The 15,246-nt window shown below is 41.4% G+C and overlaps 1 protein-coding gene and 1 long non-coding RNA gene across 2 annotated transcripts; one reads left to right on the top strand and one right to left on the bottom strand.

Annotated features, from left to right (window-relative positions):
• Positions 1-1,738: 1,738 nt before the first annotated feature.
• Positions 1,739-4,380, top strand: LOC123589022. Its single transcript, XR_006708124.1, has 2 exons — positions 1,739-1,851; positions 3,701-4,380. It is a non-coding gene; the product is annotated as an uncharacterized LOC123589022 (long non-coding RNA).
• LSM1 (LSM1 homolog, mRNA degradation associated) lies at positions 4,131-15,062 on the bottom strand. The gene is made up of 4 exons (XM_045460559.1): positions 14,810-15,062; positions 10,291-10,359; positions 8,822-8,937; positions 4,131-4,645 (listed from the first exon to the last, which is right to left on the bottom strand). The coding sequence occupies exons 1-4, from the start codon at positions 14,853-14,855 to the stop codon at positions 4,475-4,477; spliced, it is 402 nt and encodes a 133-aa protein (XP_045316515.1). The 5' UTR covers positions 14,856-15,062; the 3' UTR covers positions 4,131-4,474.
• Between the last annotated feature and the right edge of the window lie 184 nt (positions 15,063-15,246).

The following is a 15,246-nucleotide window of genomic DNA, read 5'->3' as shown; positions in this document are numbered from 1 at the left end:
AGTGACAGCAACCGCTATTGAGTGGCTGGAATTAGGGGGAAAATTTTTTTCTTTTAAAAAGGGGAATGGGTACAAAAAGGGGAAAAAGAGGCAAAGTGGTGAAGAGAGATAGGAGAAAAGTAAAAGAAGAACTTGATTTTATTCTCTACTTCCAGAGACCCCAGGCAGAAGCAGAGAAGTAGGGGAGTCCTAACCAAGTGCACCCACCCAGATGAGTAAACAGCCAGCCTCCATTTCCTGGGGTTGGTTTTCTAATTCTTTCAGGCTAGGAGATCAAGGGATGGGATAGGAAAAATTACTTTTGATTTTGGATCACCTAACTGGATACAAGACCTGCTTAGTCGGTAAAAGCAAGCGCCCACCAAGCAGTCTCTTGCTCTTCTTATCTGGGAGCTGCTGGAGGGTAATATGAAAGATGGGGGTGGGGGGGCGCCTGGGTGTCTCAGTCGGTTAAGCGTCCGACTTCAGCTCAGGTCACGATCTCGCGGTCCGTGAGTTCGAGCCCCGCGTCGGGCTCTGGGCTGAGGGCTCAGAGCCTGGAGCCTGCTTCCGATTCTGTGTCTCCCTCTCTCTCTGCCCCTCCCCCGTTCATGCTCTGTCTCTCTCTGTCTCAAAAATAAATAAACATCAAAAAAAAAAAATTAAAAAAAAAAAAAAGAAAGATGGGGGTGGGGCATGGCAGTTGGGAGGAAGACAGGCTGAAAGAAGAGTATGTTCTTTCCTTCCAGCAACCTTGACGCGTCGTCCCCTACCTGCAACCTCATGTTTCCCTGGGATGCTCTTCCAGACATCTTTACATCAGTTCTCTCCACTCTTCACACTTGGAGGGCTGTAGTCTAAGGTAAGAGCACATCTCCATATTCAGTGTAAGGGTCTCTACTAATCACTCCTGCTGGTTGTTCATTGGCTCCAGCTGTCCACATGTTCAGTCTCATGGGCAAAAACCTGACCTCTCTTGGATTTAATGAACAGTTGACCCTAGAACAGCAGGTGTTTGAACTGCGCAGGTACATGTATGCGTGGATATTTTGATAAATAGATACATACGGTACAGGATGGTAAATGTATTTTCTCTTATGATCTTCTTAGTAACATTTTCTCTGGCCTTTCTTACAAGAATCCAGTATATAATACATAGAACATACAGAATACGTGTTGTTTATGTTATTGGTAGGGCTTCTGCGCAACAGTAGGCTGTCAGCAGTTAAATTTGTGGAGAGTCAAGAGTTACACGGGGATTTCTGACTGAGCGTGTGTGTGGGGAGGCTGGGGTCCCTAACCCCTGCATTGTTCAAGGGTCAACTGTAGTTTTTTTAATTTTTTAAAAAATGTTTATTTATTTTTGAGAGAGAGAGACAGAGTGTGAGCAGGGGAGGGGCAGAGAGAGAGAAAGACACAGAATCTGAAGAGGCTCCAGGCTCTGAGCTGTCAGCACAGAGCCCGACGCGGGGCTCAAACTCACAAACCATGAGATCATGACCCGAGCCGAAGTCAGATGCCTAACCGACTGAGCCACCCAGGTGCCCCTAGTCAACTGTAGTTCTAACAGGTTGGGGGGTCACCCTTAGGAATCAGCGGCATTGGTAGAGCATGTGTGCATGTGACCTTTTATCACAGATGACACTCTGCTCAGCTCACAATAACTCCAAGGTGACAGCTCAGACTAGACTCTCTTGCTACTTTCCTTCATTATGAGTGTCGGTTGTAGCTTAAAGCTGCAGGATTGTTTCCACACGAGAGCATCGGCCTGTAACGTCTGCAACCAGGATGCTTTCTTTCTACCTGAGAACCCTGGCTTCTAATGGGAAAGGAAGTTGGATGGAGCTCATATGGTAACATGCCTTTGGAAAGGTGAAAAATGCCCCACAGATATGTACATACATAGAACTTCTTTTGGGGGAGAATGGGGGTGTGGAACTGTTAATTGCTTCTCCTCTAGTATTTTCTTGTAAGGTAGTTCCTGGGATTGGTTCCCTGACCTGGGCAGTGCTATGAATCTCACATACGGCTCTGAGGCTACAGCTTGCCTGGTGCGTCTGCTGTCTGTACTGCACTCTGCCTGAGCCTGCCAGCCCTATACTCTTGGGAGCAAAATGAGACCACTTTCAGCCATCTTCACCCATGTAATACCTCTGGGTTCACGCTGACAGGGCTTCCCTGAAAAGCCCTGCACAATGAACAGTGTGAGACTATCTGGCTTTACTAAATATCCAGGACTGTTAGTTTATCAGAGCCAGGGGAGGGGAGCAGATACTGTGGTTTAAATTAGCTAAGAGCACGCAATATAAGGTCAAGGGCCAAGGAAAGGGAAAAAGAACAGCTGGGAAAGAGATACGCTGCTGTACTCAATGTCATCAGTATAAAGATGGACAGGAAAGGGGCTTTGGTAGATTATCCTTGTCTCCCTAGAAGGCAGCCTCATGGAAACCCGTATTGGAAGAAAGTATTAAAGATAATAGAAAAGTGTGAACTGAGGTTGATTCCGAAATCTAATAATGGAAGACAGGGCTAGCGATGGTCCAGGAGAAAAAGCACCAGATTTCAGTATCTGCAAAAAGGCTGGGCTGGGCAGAGCTGAGGGCGAGCCATTGGGCCGAGCAGCCTGGAGACCAAGGAAGGAAGCAGGTAGTCGTTTCATCCTTTGGGTCAAACTCTTAGCTGCTGGTTGTGTGACAAAAGGTCAGAAAGCAATGATCAAAACTTGCTAAGGCCGGGAAATTCTATTGTGGAAATTAAGTCCCTTTTTCTCATAAACGATAACTTGTTACTGCATTCAGAATTGTTTGAAGGAGGCCGAAAAAACAAGAAAACCTAGTGAATCCAAATTTCTTGAAGGTGTCCGATGTTCTGATGCAGTGGTGCTCAGAAAAAGATGCTGTAATTCTTGTAGAGATACACAGGTTTTTCAAAGGTTGGTGATGGTTTTTTTTTCCCCTTTCTGTGTTAATAACAAATTCTGGTTATTAAACAGTAAGATTAGAGGCAAAACACTAGATAAATCATTACGTGCAATAGTTTCTTCACAAATTATCTACTTTAAGGGGGCACCTGGGTGGCTCAGTCGGCTGAGCGTCAGACTTCAGCTCAGGTCACGATCTTGCTATTCTTGAGTTCGAGCCCCACATCAGTCTTGCTGCTTGTCAGCCTGTTAGCACGGAGTCCGCTTCAGATTCTCTGTCCCCCTTCTTTTGCCCCTCCCCTACTTGTACCCTCCTCAAAAATAAATATTAAAAAGAAAACAAAAACCAAAAAAACAAATTATCTACTTTAAAATCAACCCAATGATGAATACCTCAGCAGTCAAATGGTTTACAGATATCTGGGGCAGTTTTAAAAATACCTGAACCTGTAAAACGTTAAGTATATTTAATACTGTCAATACATAGGGATTGGATACAAGTATCTAAGGAAAAGTTCTTTGCTCAACAGACTACAAAATGGAAATTATCTGGAGTAATTCCACATTTAAAAAAAATGGAGTCAGAGAGATTAGCAGAGAGAACAGAGTTATCAGCCAGTGTGTTTGAACTCCTAGTTCAGTACGCTGCCCATCACACTACACTGCACTCTCAAAACACAGTCTGTTACACTCCCTGTACAATCAGCACCATGCCAGCAAAGTGGCATCCGCATGGGTTGTTAGCCGGGAATAACTTAGATTACCAGCCACTGAAACACCACTTCATTTGTGCTTTTTGAGGACATAGAAGAGGCTCAAGACTCAATCCGAAGAACAGGAAAACCTCATGAAATTAACAGAAGATTTAGAGAAGAAGTCACCTTCGTAAAGTGCTGGATCTCATGGGAACACAGTTTGGAATAGCTGTCGGTGAAGCAGGACAGCAAATACAGTTGGGATGCTGTTTCTCAAAACTGAGGCTTCTGTTCTCATCAGTAACTGCATACCTGGACCGAAAGCTCCTTCCTCAAGCCTGAAAATGAGTTTTTCTTACCAGACAAAAATACAAAAAGGGGAGAGGGGTGGACCTGAAAATGTTCCTTCACAACTAACTAGCAACTTGGAACTCTCACAGGACGGAGCAATCGCAGTCCGTGGACAGCATTTACCTTTGGGAACAGAAACTTAATTTGTCAATTCACTGGAGGCAACTCAAACTTGGGAAATAACATGAGTTTGGAGATTCATATTTTATTTACAAGTAAATGAAGAATGTCTCCTGTGAACGCTAATTTGGAACAAGAACAACATAAAGAAGTAGTTGCTGGCTCCACAGTGACGTGTGAAAGGAGTCCTTGCTACTGGTTTTTCTTAAACAATGATTTTGTCATTAAAAAGGAAAAAACAACAACAAAGCCACGTGATTTCTTCATGTTGCACATGTGAAAGAATTCAAAATAAAAATGACTTTCCAAACTCTACAGTCTCTAGTCAAACGTGTGAGGAGACCAGGATGTCACTTTCATTCAGTGAGAGCCCCTGCTTCCCAAGAGCCATGGCCTCTGAGCAAATGACTTAATACTCATCAAGAGTATCTGCTCGAGGAATGGAGAGACCCCGATCCTTAAGAGCTTGAACTTTCAGCTTCTCGGCTTCCAGCTTGGTCTGCTGTTCTACCCTTTGTTCTTCTAGGATTTCTTCAATAGACACTTGCTGGAGGGGTGTGTCACTCTCCTTTTCCAAGTCCTACAAAATAAGCAGGGTTGAAAAACTTCCACTGATGACCAAGAATAGAAAATATTATAAATCTTTAGGCAAATGGATTCCTATGCCAGGCTTGGGTTATTTTTCATGATTGTGACACGGCTGAAATATCCTTCTCCTGAGGACAGAGAAGTTTCACAGAGAAATGGCAACACTACTACAGAATACATACTTAGATGAACACAGTATTGGGGATCAGTGCCAGTGTGTATAGAAAGCTTTAAGTTATCTGAAGTCCTACATTACTCAAGGACTGTTTTTCTTAAAAAGATGACATATATGCATATATATATGTATGAATAGCTATTTCCCCAGCCCCGAAGGACACAAGAGAAAAGTTACTGAGGCCAAGATGGCTTTAGATAAGTTTTGTATTTTTACATAATCAAAGTCAGCTTAATTTCTGGGGGTTGTGGCTCACTAAGGTAGAGAACACTGATTCAAAGACGTACCCCCACCCAAAGACAACAAGTCTTCTAGGGAAAACCTCATTAGACCAGTTAGGTTACTAAAAATCAGCTTGGCTCCACTATTTTAATTTTTTTTTTTTTTTAATTTTTTTTTTTCAACGTTTATTTATTTTTGGGACAGAGAGAGACAGAGCATGAATGGGGGAGGGGCAGAGAGAGAGGGAGACACAGAACCGGAAACAGGCTCCAGGCTCTGAGCCATCAGCCCAGAGCCCGACGCGGGGCTCGAACTCCCGGACCGCGAGATTGTGACCTGGCTGAAGTTGGACGCTTAACCGACTGCGCCACCCAGGCGCCCCTCCGCTATTTTAATTTAAAATATTTTTGCATTAAAAAAAAAAAAAGTTATTTTTCCCCCTATTTTATTTTTTAAGTAGGCTCCACCTCCAGTGCAGGGCTTGAACTCACGACCCTGAGAGCAAGACCTGAACTGAGGTCAAGAGTCAGACGCTTAACTGACTGAGCCACCCAGGTGCCTCATTTTTCCCCTTATTTTAAAAATACACACTCACTGTATGAAATTTAGAAAACAGACCAGCAGAAAAAAAATTTTTTTTAAGATTATCTATAATTCCAGTATAGAACAATATTTTGGTGAACATCCTTCCAATTTTTCTATGTATATACTGACTTTTAAAAAATCTACAATGCAAACATTAACTGTAATTTTTTCACTTACTCTGGCATCATATGCTTAATATTTTTATGTCTGAACACCTTACAAACATTTGATAACTAACTTTTCATGCAGAACCTTGCTATAAAAGTATCTCATTATCCACAGATTGTTTATTCTCCTTAAACAATTCTGTGTTTCTGTAACATGGAAGGCCAATACACACAGGTATTCTTCTCTTCCTCTATGATTTTCAGTAATAAAATTCTGGGAAGGCATCAACACATCGACGATGTGCTCCAGATGCTCCAGCCTACCCCGGATACTAACACTTCATGTGCCTGCCAAGGCCTCGAAAGCCACAGGCAGTGACAGCAGATGGAAGATTCTCACCAGAGAGGTTAGAAAGAAAGCCAAATAAATTACACAAGTTCTGCCCTGGGTCAAATGTTAACTGTACTGGACAAAATATATCTAATCAAATGTAACCTGCCCTCACAATCTATGGGTAGCAGCTGCAGGGAAGGTAAGGTCTTAGCCCGGTGTACTGCTTCTTGGACTTTTCAATATGCTATTCATCAAGCTATGCATGTGGTTATGATGATGCCAATTCCCAACAAGCAGTCTTATTACTTAAGGCTGTGTGCATTACTGTCCTTGAGGCAGAATCCAGGGACTTCTTAAACAAGATGTTCACAGAATCTAAATGGTTTCTGGGTATGAGCTTCCCTAGGGCTGGTACTTAATTTCTTCACACTGACTATTGATTTCATAAGCTGTGTATGGTTCAACTTACTTGAACCGTTAAGTGTTTAGTGGTACCACTGTAGAAATTTTGCAGCATCCAAACAATTAACATATAAGAGTACTTTCTCCACAAAAGGGCCCCTAGGAAACAATGAACCTTCAAGAACAAATGCAAGGTCATTCCTCCCCACACACACATACATCTACACAGGGGTACATTTGTGCCAACGTTAACTGGCACACAAAGCATTTCTGTGGTGTTTACAACTATAAAACCAAAGCAGAGTATGTATGAATATTTTAACTTAAATCTTTTCCTCTGATAGCAAAGTAGTATGTTTCCTCTTTAAACAATAGATTGAGAAAAGTATAAACAAAGGAAAAATAATCACCCACACTCCTACTGTCCAGAGAGGGGTTAGCTCTCTTAATATACTGGCAACAACTTAACATTTACTAGCCCCACTCCCCACACTCCAGGATACCAGAGTGCTGTATTTCAACTTTTACATATCATGACGGGATGACAATTTCTACTGCTGAACAGTGCAAAAAATGATCTAATGGACCAAAAACAGCAACCACAAAAACATTTTAAAAATTAGAAAAAAACATTTCATACATTTCATAGCAGCACTTAGCAATACTGCTATTTATTGATAATACCGATTAGTAATCTCTAGCTGTTTCAACATGAGGTCTCTAAACCAACCTGATCCTGGCAGAATTATCTTCTTACTTTCTCAAATGGCTTATTATTGAAAATTGCTACAGACCAAACCACTCCACTCCAAAGACTTATGTAAACCTAACTTAAGATGTAGGTAGGTATTGAGAAACTACATTGAAAACAAAATAGGAAAGGATAAAATTAAGCAAATGCCAAAGTTTTTTAGTTTGATTTTCCTGACAAACCCAATAATCAGAAGCAAAGTCAAAGGTTTTAAAGAAAGCATTTTTAAGTAAATATTTTATGTAAAACATGAAGTCAAGTTTTATCTTCTTTTAAAAATGTCTGTGAATCACTATATTGTACACCTGAAACTAATATAACAATCTGTTAACTGGAATTAAAAACTTAAGGGGCACTTGGGTGGCTCAGTCAGTCGAGCATCCGCTCTTGATTTTTTGGCTCAGGTCACGATCTCATGGTTGGTGAGATGTAGCCCCACGTCAGGCTCCGTGTTGGAGACTGCTTGGGATTCATATTCATTCTCTCTCTCTCTCTCTCTCTCTATCTCCTCTCTCTCTCTCTCTCCCCCTCCCCCACGCTCACTCTCTCTCTCAAAATAAGTAAACAGACTTTATAAAATAAAATAAGGGGCGCCTGGGTGGCTTAGTCCGTTAAGCATCCAACTTCGGCTCGGGTCATGATCCACGGTTCGTGAGTTCAAGCCCCGTGTCAGGCTCTGTGCTGACAGCTCAGAGCCTAGAGCCTGCTTCAGTTTCTGTGTCTCCCTCCCTCTCTGTCCCTGCTTATGCTCTCCTTTTCTCTCAAAAAATAAACAAACATAAAAAATTAAAAATAAAAAAAAATTTAAAAAGCTAAAAAACAAAGTGTATTTCTAATAGTTACATATGATTTTCTAATAGTTTTGTATGTATATATGCTTACATATATGTATATGCACAGTTATGTATTTACACACACAGATCTACAGTATAACAGGTTAGAAGACTTAACTTTTCATCTGCCAACTGGTCTTCCTGGCATAGATACACAGCTACCTCTTTACTTGTGAGCTAAGAATCCAAGTGAAGCTCAACTCTATTCTCAGGACTGGTAACAGATGGCTTCTCCTACAGCCATTCTTTCCCCTTCCCCCCTTAAAAAACAGGGACATCATATTGTACATGCAATGTGTCTTTCCCCCAAATCCTGCTCATTAGCTTTATGTCATGAAAACCTACTTGTAACCAATTGTTTAAATGACTGCAAAATATTCCAGTGTATATAAGTCATTCTTTATTGAACTATTCATCTCTTGTTAGGTATTAAGTTTTTCAGTTTTCTGCTATTAAAGATAATAGAATATATTAATGAACATATTTGTACCAGATGGTATTTTTGTATCCAGTAAAATCAATGATACTTTGCTGCTAATGGGATCAAAATCTTTAAAATGCCAAGAGGCACTGAAACAAAGTTAATTATTCTCTGTAATTTTCCTTTTACCACTCTAGCTTTCCTAAGCTAATTTGGTGGTTTCCTATGAGAAGCTGGGAGAAACGTGAAAAATGTATTTTTTCCTTCTTAAAAAGACAAAAAGAAACCTAACTAGCATGATTATCAAGACCCACAGCAGCTTAACAGTTTTCACTTACTATTTCTCCTAGTAGGACCACATTTTCTCCTCTGACCACAAAAATCCCTCGAGGAATATCACCGTATTTTTTGCCCACATGAATACGCTCCACAGTCTGATGTAGCACTAAATTAGCTATAAGTGTATAGGGAAGAAACAAAGATATTTAGTTCAAATTATTGGGTAAAGGTCCACAACTCAAATAATCAGTTGAGTAGAAAAGATTTAGCTAAACATGATTTTAAGATTTTCTAATTCTGGTCAAAAGCTAAAATTTGAAATAGTCTTCTCCTATTTCACTAAGACATACCACTTGGGAGAGACTTCTAAACAATTGCAAACTGAGAGAGCATTTTGGATTATGTTGCACTGATGCATGAATGTTGGTGGGAATCAGTCACAAAAATTAACTTCCTTTATCAGTTAAATTGAAAATATCAACATGACTGTAAGAAAATACAAAGGAGTAGGGCACTTGGAAAACTCTAAAGCCTAAACAACTGCAGAGATCAAAATTTAAGACAAAAGCAATCTCTCTATGTCGTGTGGGTATGTGTATATGACGATTTACCAAAGATTTAACTTTGTTTCAGTACTTAGGATTCATTTAACCCAGTGCAGGTATCCATGGGTTATGACATACAAAAACTTTTTTTCACACTGTCAGATAACCATACCTGGTAAACTGAGAATAAAGCATTTGCTACTTCCCCCCCCGCCAAAATAATTAGACAAATTTGACTTAAGATTCAGAACTCTAATGTGTTAAGAGTAACTACTTTTCTTTTAAAATTGGTACTATTTGTCTTATTTGAAGAAAAGCAAATATCTATGTTATCTTCCCCAATTCCTATAAAGTGTTTCAATTATGTTACTTTTCCCCATGCCCAAATCCACTAGCAGAAATCCAACAAATGTTGGTATGAACTGAGAAGTTCCTTGAAACAGAAGCAAATATAGATCTCTTTAGAAAAATGCAAGGTGCAAAACAAAGATCGAGACTCTTGAGTCTGATGTATCCCTAAAGTGTAAAATATTGAACTTAACGTTGGGATCCCTAAAAAGCTTCCGGAAATACCTTCTATCCAACTTTCATTGGACAGGGAGGGATTACCTTCAGTGCAGGAACTGCTTTGAAGAGTAGTGGCACCCAAGCCAATGTACAAATGAGCAGCTTTTTCAGTGGACTGAGTTTATTTCTATCATTTGGCTCCCTCTACTGGGGAAAATAAAAAAACAGTCCAAAACATTGTAATCGTATGTTCTAGTGAAAACCAGTTTTAGAAATATGAACTTGTAAATACTAGCTTTTGAATCACCTAATCATAATTTAGAAAACAATGATGTAATGACTCAAAACAGTATTCCATTATGCCAGACACTTGAGAAAGCTGCAGGTAAGTCAATTTCAACATGAATTAACACAAAAATACATAACAATGGTGTCTCTCATTATCCAGAGGATAAGACTCCACAACTAGTACATACCGAATTGATCAATGCTTCTTAAAAAACCTATAAGTGTCCTTCCATCTCGAAGCAGGACCAAATGCTTTTCTGGGGAGAGGAAAAAAGATCTTTAAAAAATGAGAACTGTTAGCTTCAGGATTAGTTTACAGGATTAACAATAAAAAAAAGTTAATAGCAATTTAAGCTCCACCACTTCCTCTTCCAATGTATTTATGGCAGAGTTCATTGGGAAATTAGAAAGAGGACCAAGGTATTCTGGGGTTTAGATGACAACAGTCGTGGTGAAAAGGAGCAGAAGCGTGCGGCAGAGTGGGCAAAGGACTGGGTGAGGAGCACGGAAGCATGACTCCCAGCTCTAGATGTTAATGTTGGCAGTTAAACCCTCCCAGTGTCATGTCAGTTTCTACATCCACAAATTGAGAAATTTAGTCTAGATGACCTCTGTGATCTTAATTCCACAATTATTTTCCTCTCAACTTAGAAGAGCTTCTATTTGGGGCGCCTGGGTGGCTCAGTCGGTTAAGCGTCCGACTTCAGCCAGGTCACGATCTCGCCATCCGTGAGTTCGAGCCCCACATCGGGCTCTGGACTGATGGCTCAGAGCCTGGAGCCTGCTTCCGATTCTGTGTCTCCCTCTCTCTCTGCCCCTCCCCCGTTCATGCTCTGTCTCTCTCTGTCTCAAAAATAAATAAACGTTAAAAAAAAAAAAATTAAAAAAAAAAAAAAGAAGAGCTTCTATTTCACCCTTTGGAATCAGGGAAGGTTTTAAATACCAACAATGCCTCAAGTGAAATAAGGATGCTGACAATCAGCTAGAGCAAAAATTCATGAATATTTATCGAAAGCTATGTGTTGTTCCGGGGCTGAGATATACAGTAGAGAAGACTCAAAGTGATCAACCTTATCAACTTATATTCCTGGTGGAGGAAGGCAAAAAACCAAATAACGACCTACTGTGATTAGTTCAATGGAATAACAAACAAGACAGCAGGATAGTATGATGAAGAGAGAGAGAAAGTGGCTAGGAAAAACCTCTCTGAAGAGGTGACTTTCAGCTGATACTGAAGAATGACAATAAGTCAGTTGCTAGAATGGGTAGCAAAATTCATTAGTTTCTTTAATGCCATAAAGTACTTACTAGAAGCATAACAGAGAAACAAGACAGTGATTCTTCCCTGAAGGAATCTGTAGTCTTCTTTGGGCTATAATTAAGTATTACAAGAAAGCAAATCTTAATTATATGAAACTGAGAGAAACTATTTAGCTGGAGGAAGTATCTGAGTTCAACCTTGAAAGGTAGATAATTTTTGGCCTCTGGGAAGAGTGACAGGGAAGGGGAGAGAAAGGGAAATCTGTAATTTAGGCAGCAGGAAAAAAAAAAAAAAAGGTCTGTATGTATCCATACATTTGGCTAAAAGTTGGGGGTGTAAAGGGAAGTCACAGGAGATAAAGTCCAAAAAGTACCAGAAGCAGGTTCAGCTCACATTATGCTTCACAAGAAAACACTGAAGACTGAAACGGCAGAAAAGGGAGAGCAGAATGTGAGACATGAAAAAGAAACCTATGCCAAGGCCAATGGAAACGGAGAGGCAGAGAGAACTAAGACTGTGTGTGATCCTTTTTTTTTTTTTAGAGAAAGAGAGAGACAGCACCAGCATGCACGCAAGAGAAAGGCCGAGGAAGAGAGAGAGAGAATCCTAAGCAGGCTCCACACTCAGTGAGGAGCCTGATGTGGGGCTTGATCCCATAACCCTGGGATCATGACCTGAGCTAAAATCAAGAGTTGGATGCTCAACCAATTGAGTCATCCAGGCACCCCAACACTATGTAGTTCGAAATGATGGGACTGGTCAGCTGAGTTTGTAAAGGTGTGGGAGGGGGGAGGGGGTGAGTGCTGAAGAGAGGAGTTAAGGAAATGTAGGAATTTTTTGAGTCTTCATGTCAGGGCGGTTCATTTATCAAAAGCTGGGAATAAAAGAAGCTTAAGGTGGAAGTCTATTTAGCTATTTGTGATTCTGAAGTGCTAACCAGGACACCTATGTAGAGATGTCAACAGGCAGTTGTAAATGTTAAGACTGGAATGTCAAAGAGGTCAGAATTAGAATTTTGGATAAGTCCACAGGGAGGTGATATAATTATTAAAGTCCAGGAACTCTCTTAGAGATTTAAAGAAAGAAGCACACCAAAGACAGAACCTAAGGGACCACCTATTTTAGGGAATAGTGAGAGTTAGGTAATAAAATCACCAAGTATCAATCTGGCGAAATCAAGAAAAGAAAACAATTAAGAATCTAGTAGTGACAGTATCACAGTGCTGCAGAGGGGAGGGAAGAACCCAGAAGAAGGCATCAGACTGCTGCCTTTCAAGAATACAGCTTCAGGGGCACCTGGGTGGCTCAGTCGGTTAAGTGTCCACCCTCTTGATTTCCACTCAGGTCATGATCTCACGGTTCCTGAGATTGAGCTCTGCTTTGGGCTCCACTCTGACAGTTCAGAGCTTACTTGTAATTCTCTCTCTCTCTCTCTCTCTCTGCTCTTCCTCCGCACATTCTTGCGGCACGCTCTCTCTCAAAATAAATAAACTTAAAAAAAGAATGCAGCTTCAGCAGTATGATGACAAGAAAAATCAGACTGCAGGGGTAACAGAGGTGCTCAGGAAGTAGAGTCAAATGGAGAAGATTCAAAAGGTTTGGGGGTAAAGATAGGAAAAAAGGAATGGGAGTCTGCTGAGGAGACGTAACTGAGAGAAAATATGAGATGGACACACAAGAATATAAATGAAGGAAAGAATTTAGGGGAAGAGAGAAGATATGAGAGGAAAAGGGTATTAATGGAAGAAGCAGTGGGAAGAAAGAGGAATAAAAGAGACTGAAAGGGAAAAACACTTCCTACTCAGATGAGACAATGAATGAATATGCAGAAAGACTGAGGAGAGAAGATGAAATTGTATGTGTGGTTGTGGGGGTAGTGAAGGGTGCATAAGAATTGTTTCAAACTTTTTAGTAAAGGAAGGGGCTTGGAATCTACAAAGAACGGGTTAGAGGGCTTTACTACATTATTTTTAGTAAAACAGCAGAATGTATTAGGGGCCTCACATAATTCAGATATACAAAACGAGAGGTGGAGGCAAAAGGGCATCCACAGACGACAGAAATTGAAGATTTCATTACATATTACAGGTAAGCTTGTGCAGTTCTTATTCATATATGAATATGGTCCAACTCACACTACACTTTCTTTTGACAGCAAAATCACGAATTTTGATTTAAAAAATGATTTCAGACAAGGGTAAAAAGAGAATATGATCATGGACTCACTTTTTATTATTATTATCTTTTAATATTTAGTTTTGGGAGAGCACAAGTGGGGGAGGGATGGAGAAAGGGGGACAGAGGATCCTAAGGAGGCTCTACACTGACAAGTTGACAGCAGTGAGCCCCATATGAGCTTGAACTCACCAACCACGAGATCATGACCTGAGCCGAAGTTGGACACTCAACTGACTGAGCCATCCAGGTGCCCCTTATTTTACTATTTTTTAAAGATTTTATTTTTAAGTAATCTCTACACCCAACATGGGGCTCAAACTCACAACCCAGAGACCAAGAGTCGCATGCTCTACTGACTGAGCCAGCCAGGGGCCACACAGACTCACTTTTTAAATTTGCATACACAGTAACTGTGATTGTTGTGACTTGTTCAAAACCGTGTAAACCATTCTACAGCAATTACAAGTTAATGAGACAGATCACACGATTAAAATTATAAAATGTTGCTTGAGGAATAATTCACAGATGAGAGCTTAGAAAAAAGGAAAGATAGGACAACTATGAAGTTGGCTCCTCTTTTGTACAGGACTGTACTCATCTTCAGGACAATTACTGGCAATAAGAGATGTCTTATTAGTAGGAATAAAAGAAAATTGTCGAACAGAAAAAGAAAAAAAAATTGGAAGTGATTCAGCCGTTCCAGAAAAGTCAAGACCTTGTCTGACAGCGATCTCTACTATCATAACCTGAAAGTGCTTAAGACCCTTACGGTAGAAGAATATTGCAATGACTACACAGCATAAAGCCTATGTTTAGTGTCAATTACGTCCAACCACTGTTGGTCTTAAAATTTTCGTTTCTTAATGAATCCTTTCTCTATTCTGATTCATCCACCATTAACAACCTGGTACTTCGATATATCGCAGGTGGGAGATAGTAGACGAGGGGAGGGCAATTTTCGTGTTTGGGCCTCAGTAGCCGCGTCCTTCCACAGCAGGACTTAAATTCTACAGCTTGTGGCTTACCGACCCCGGGATTGGTGGAGGCTGCGAGAGGCAGGGCAGAGGTAGACGGCTAGGGGGTGGGCAAACGGAGCGTCTTGCGGCTCTTCACTCACGTGGAGGATGTCAACGCCAAACACCCTGAATTGTGTCAAAAACACACTCAACCCGCCCCAGACTCATTCTACGAGCCCCTTCCCGAAGAGATACGCGCCCAGGAGGAAGGATCTCACCCCAGACTTCATCCAGGGGAGATGAGCTACTCACTGTCGATGTCCTCGATGAGGCTGGCGGTGCCAGGCATATAGTTCATTTTGAGGTGAGATAAGGCTGCAGTGTACAGCGGCGGTGGCCCAGCGTGTCCAACACCTTCCTCCGACCGCAGTCGCCGCCTGGGCGGGACTGGGACAAGGACCCCGACCAGGAGCAGCACTTCTGCCCCGGCTTTCAGCAGCCGGGGCCTGCCGGAAACGCCTCCATATTATTCCCACCCACTTCCGGTACCACGTGCCCGTCCTCAGGAAGAGGCGGGACTGTCGTGCGGTCCCGAGACAACATTTCCCCATCCCTGATAAAAGGGGAAGAGGAATCTAGATTGACTAGATGGCAGGGAAGACGTATTCTACCTATTGAGGAACGCGGTGCTGCCGCCTGCCTTCTTACTTCCCAGACCGCAAAGTCACGGACCTCCGTTCCTCAATTGT

Source organism: Leopardus geoffroyi, chromosome B1 (genome assembly GCF_018350155.1).
Source record: "Leopardus geoffroyi isolate Oge1 chromosome B1, O.geoffroyi_Oge1_pat1.0, whole genome shotgun sequence".
NCBI lineage: Eukaryota > Metazoa > Chordata > Mammalia > Carnivora > Felidae > Leopardus > Leopardus geoffroyi.
This window is presented reverse-complemented; position numbering and strand designations above follow the sequence as displayed.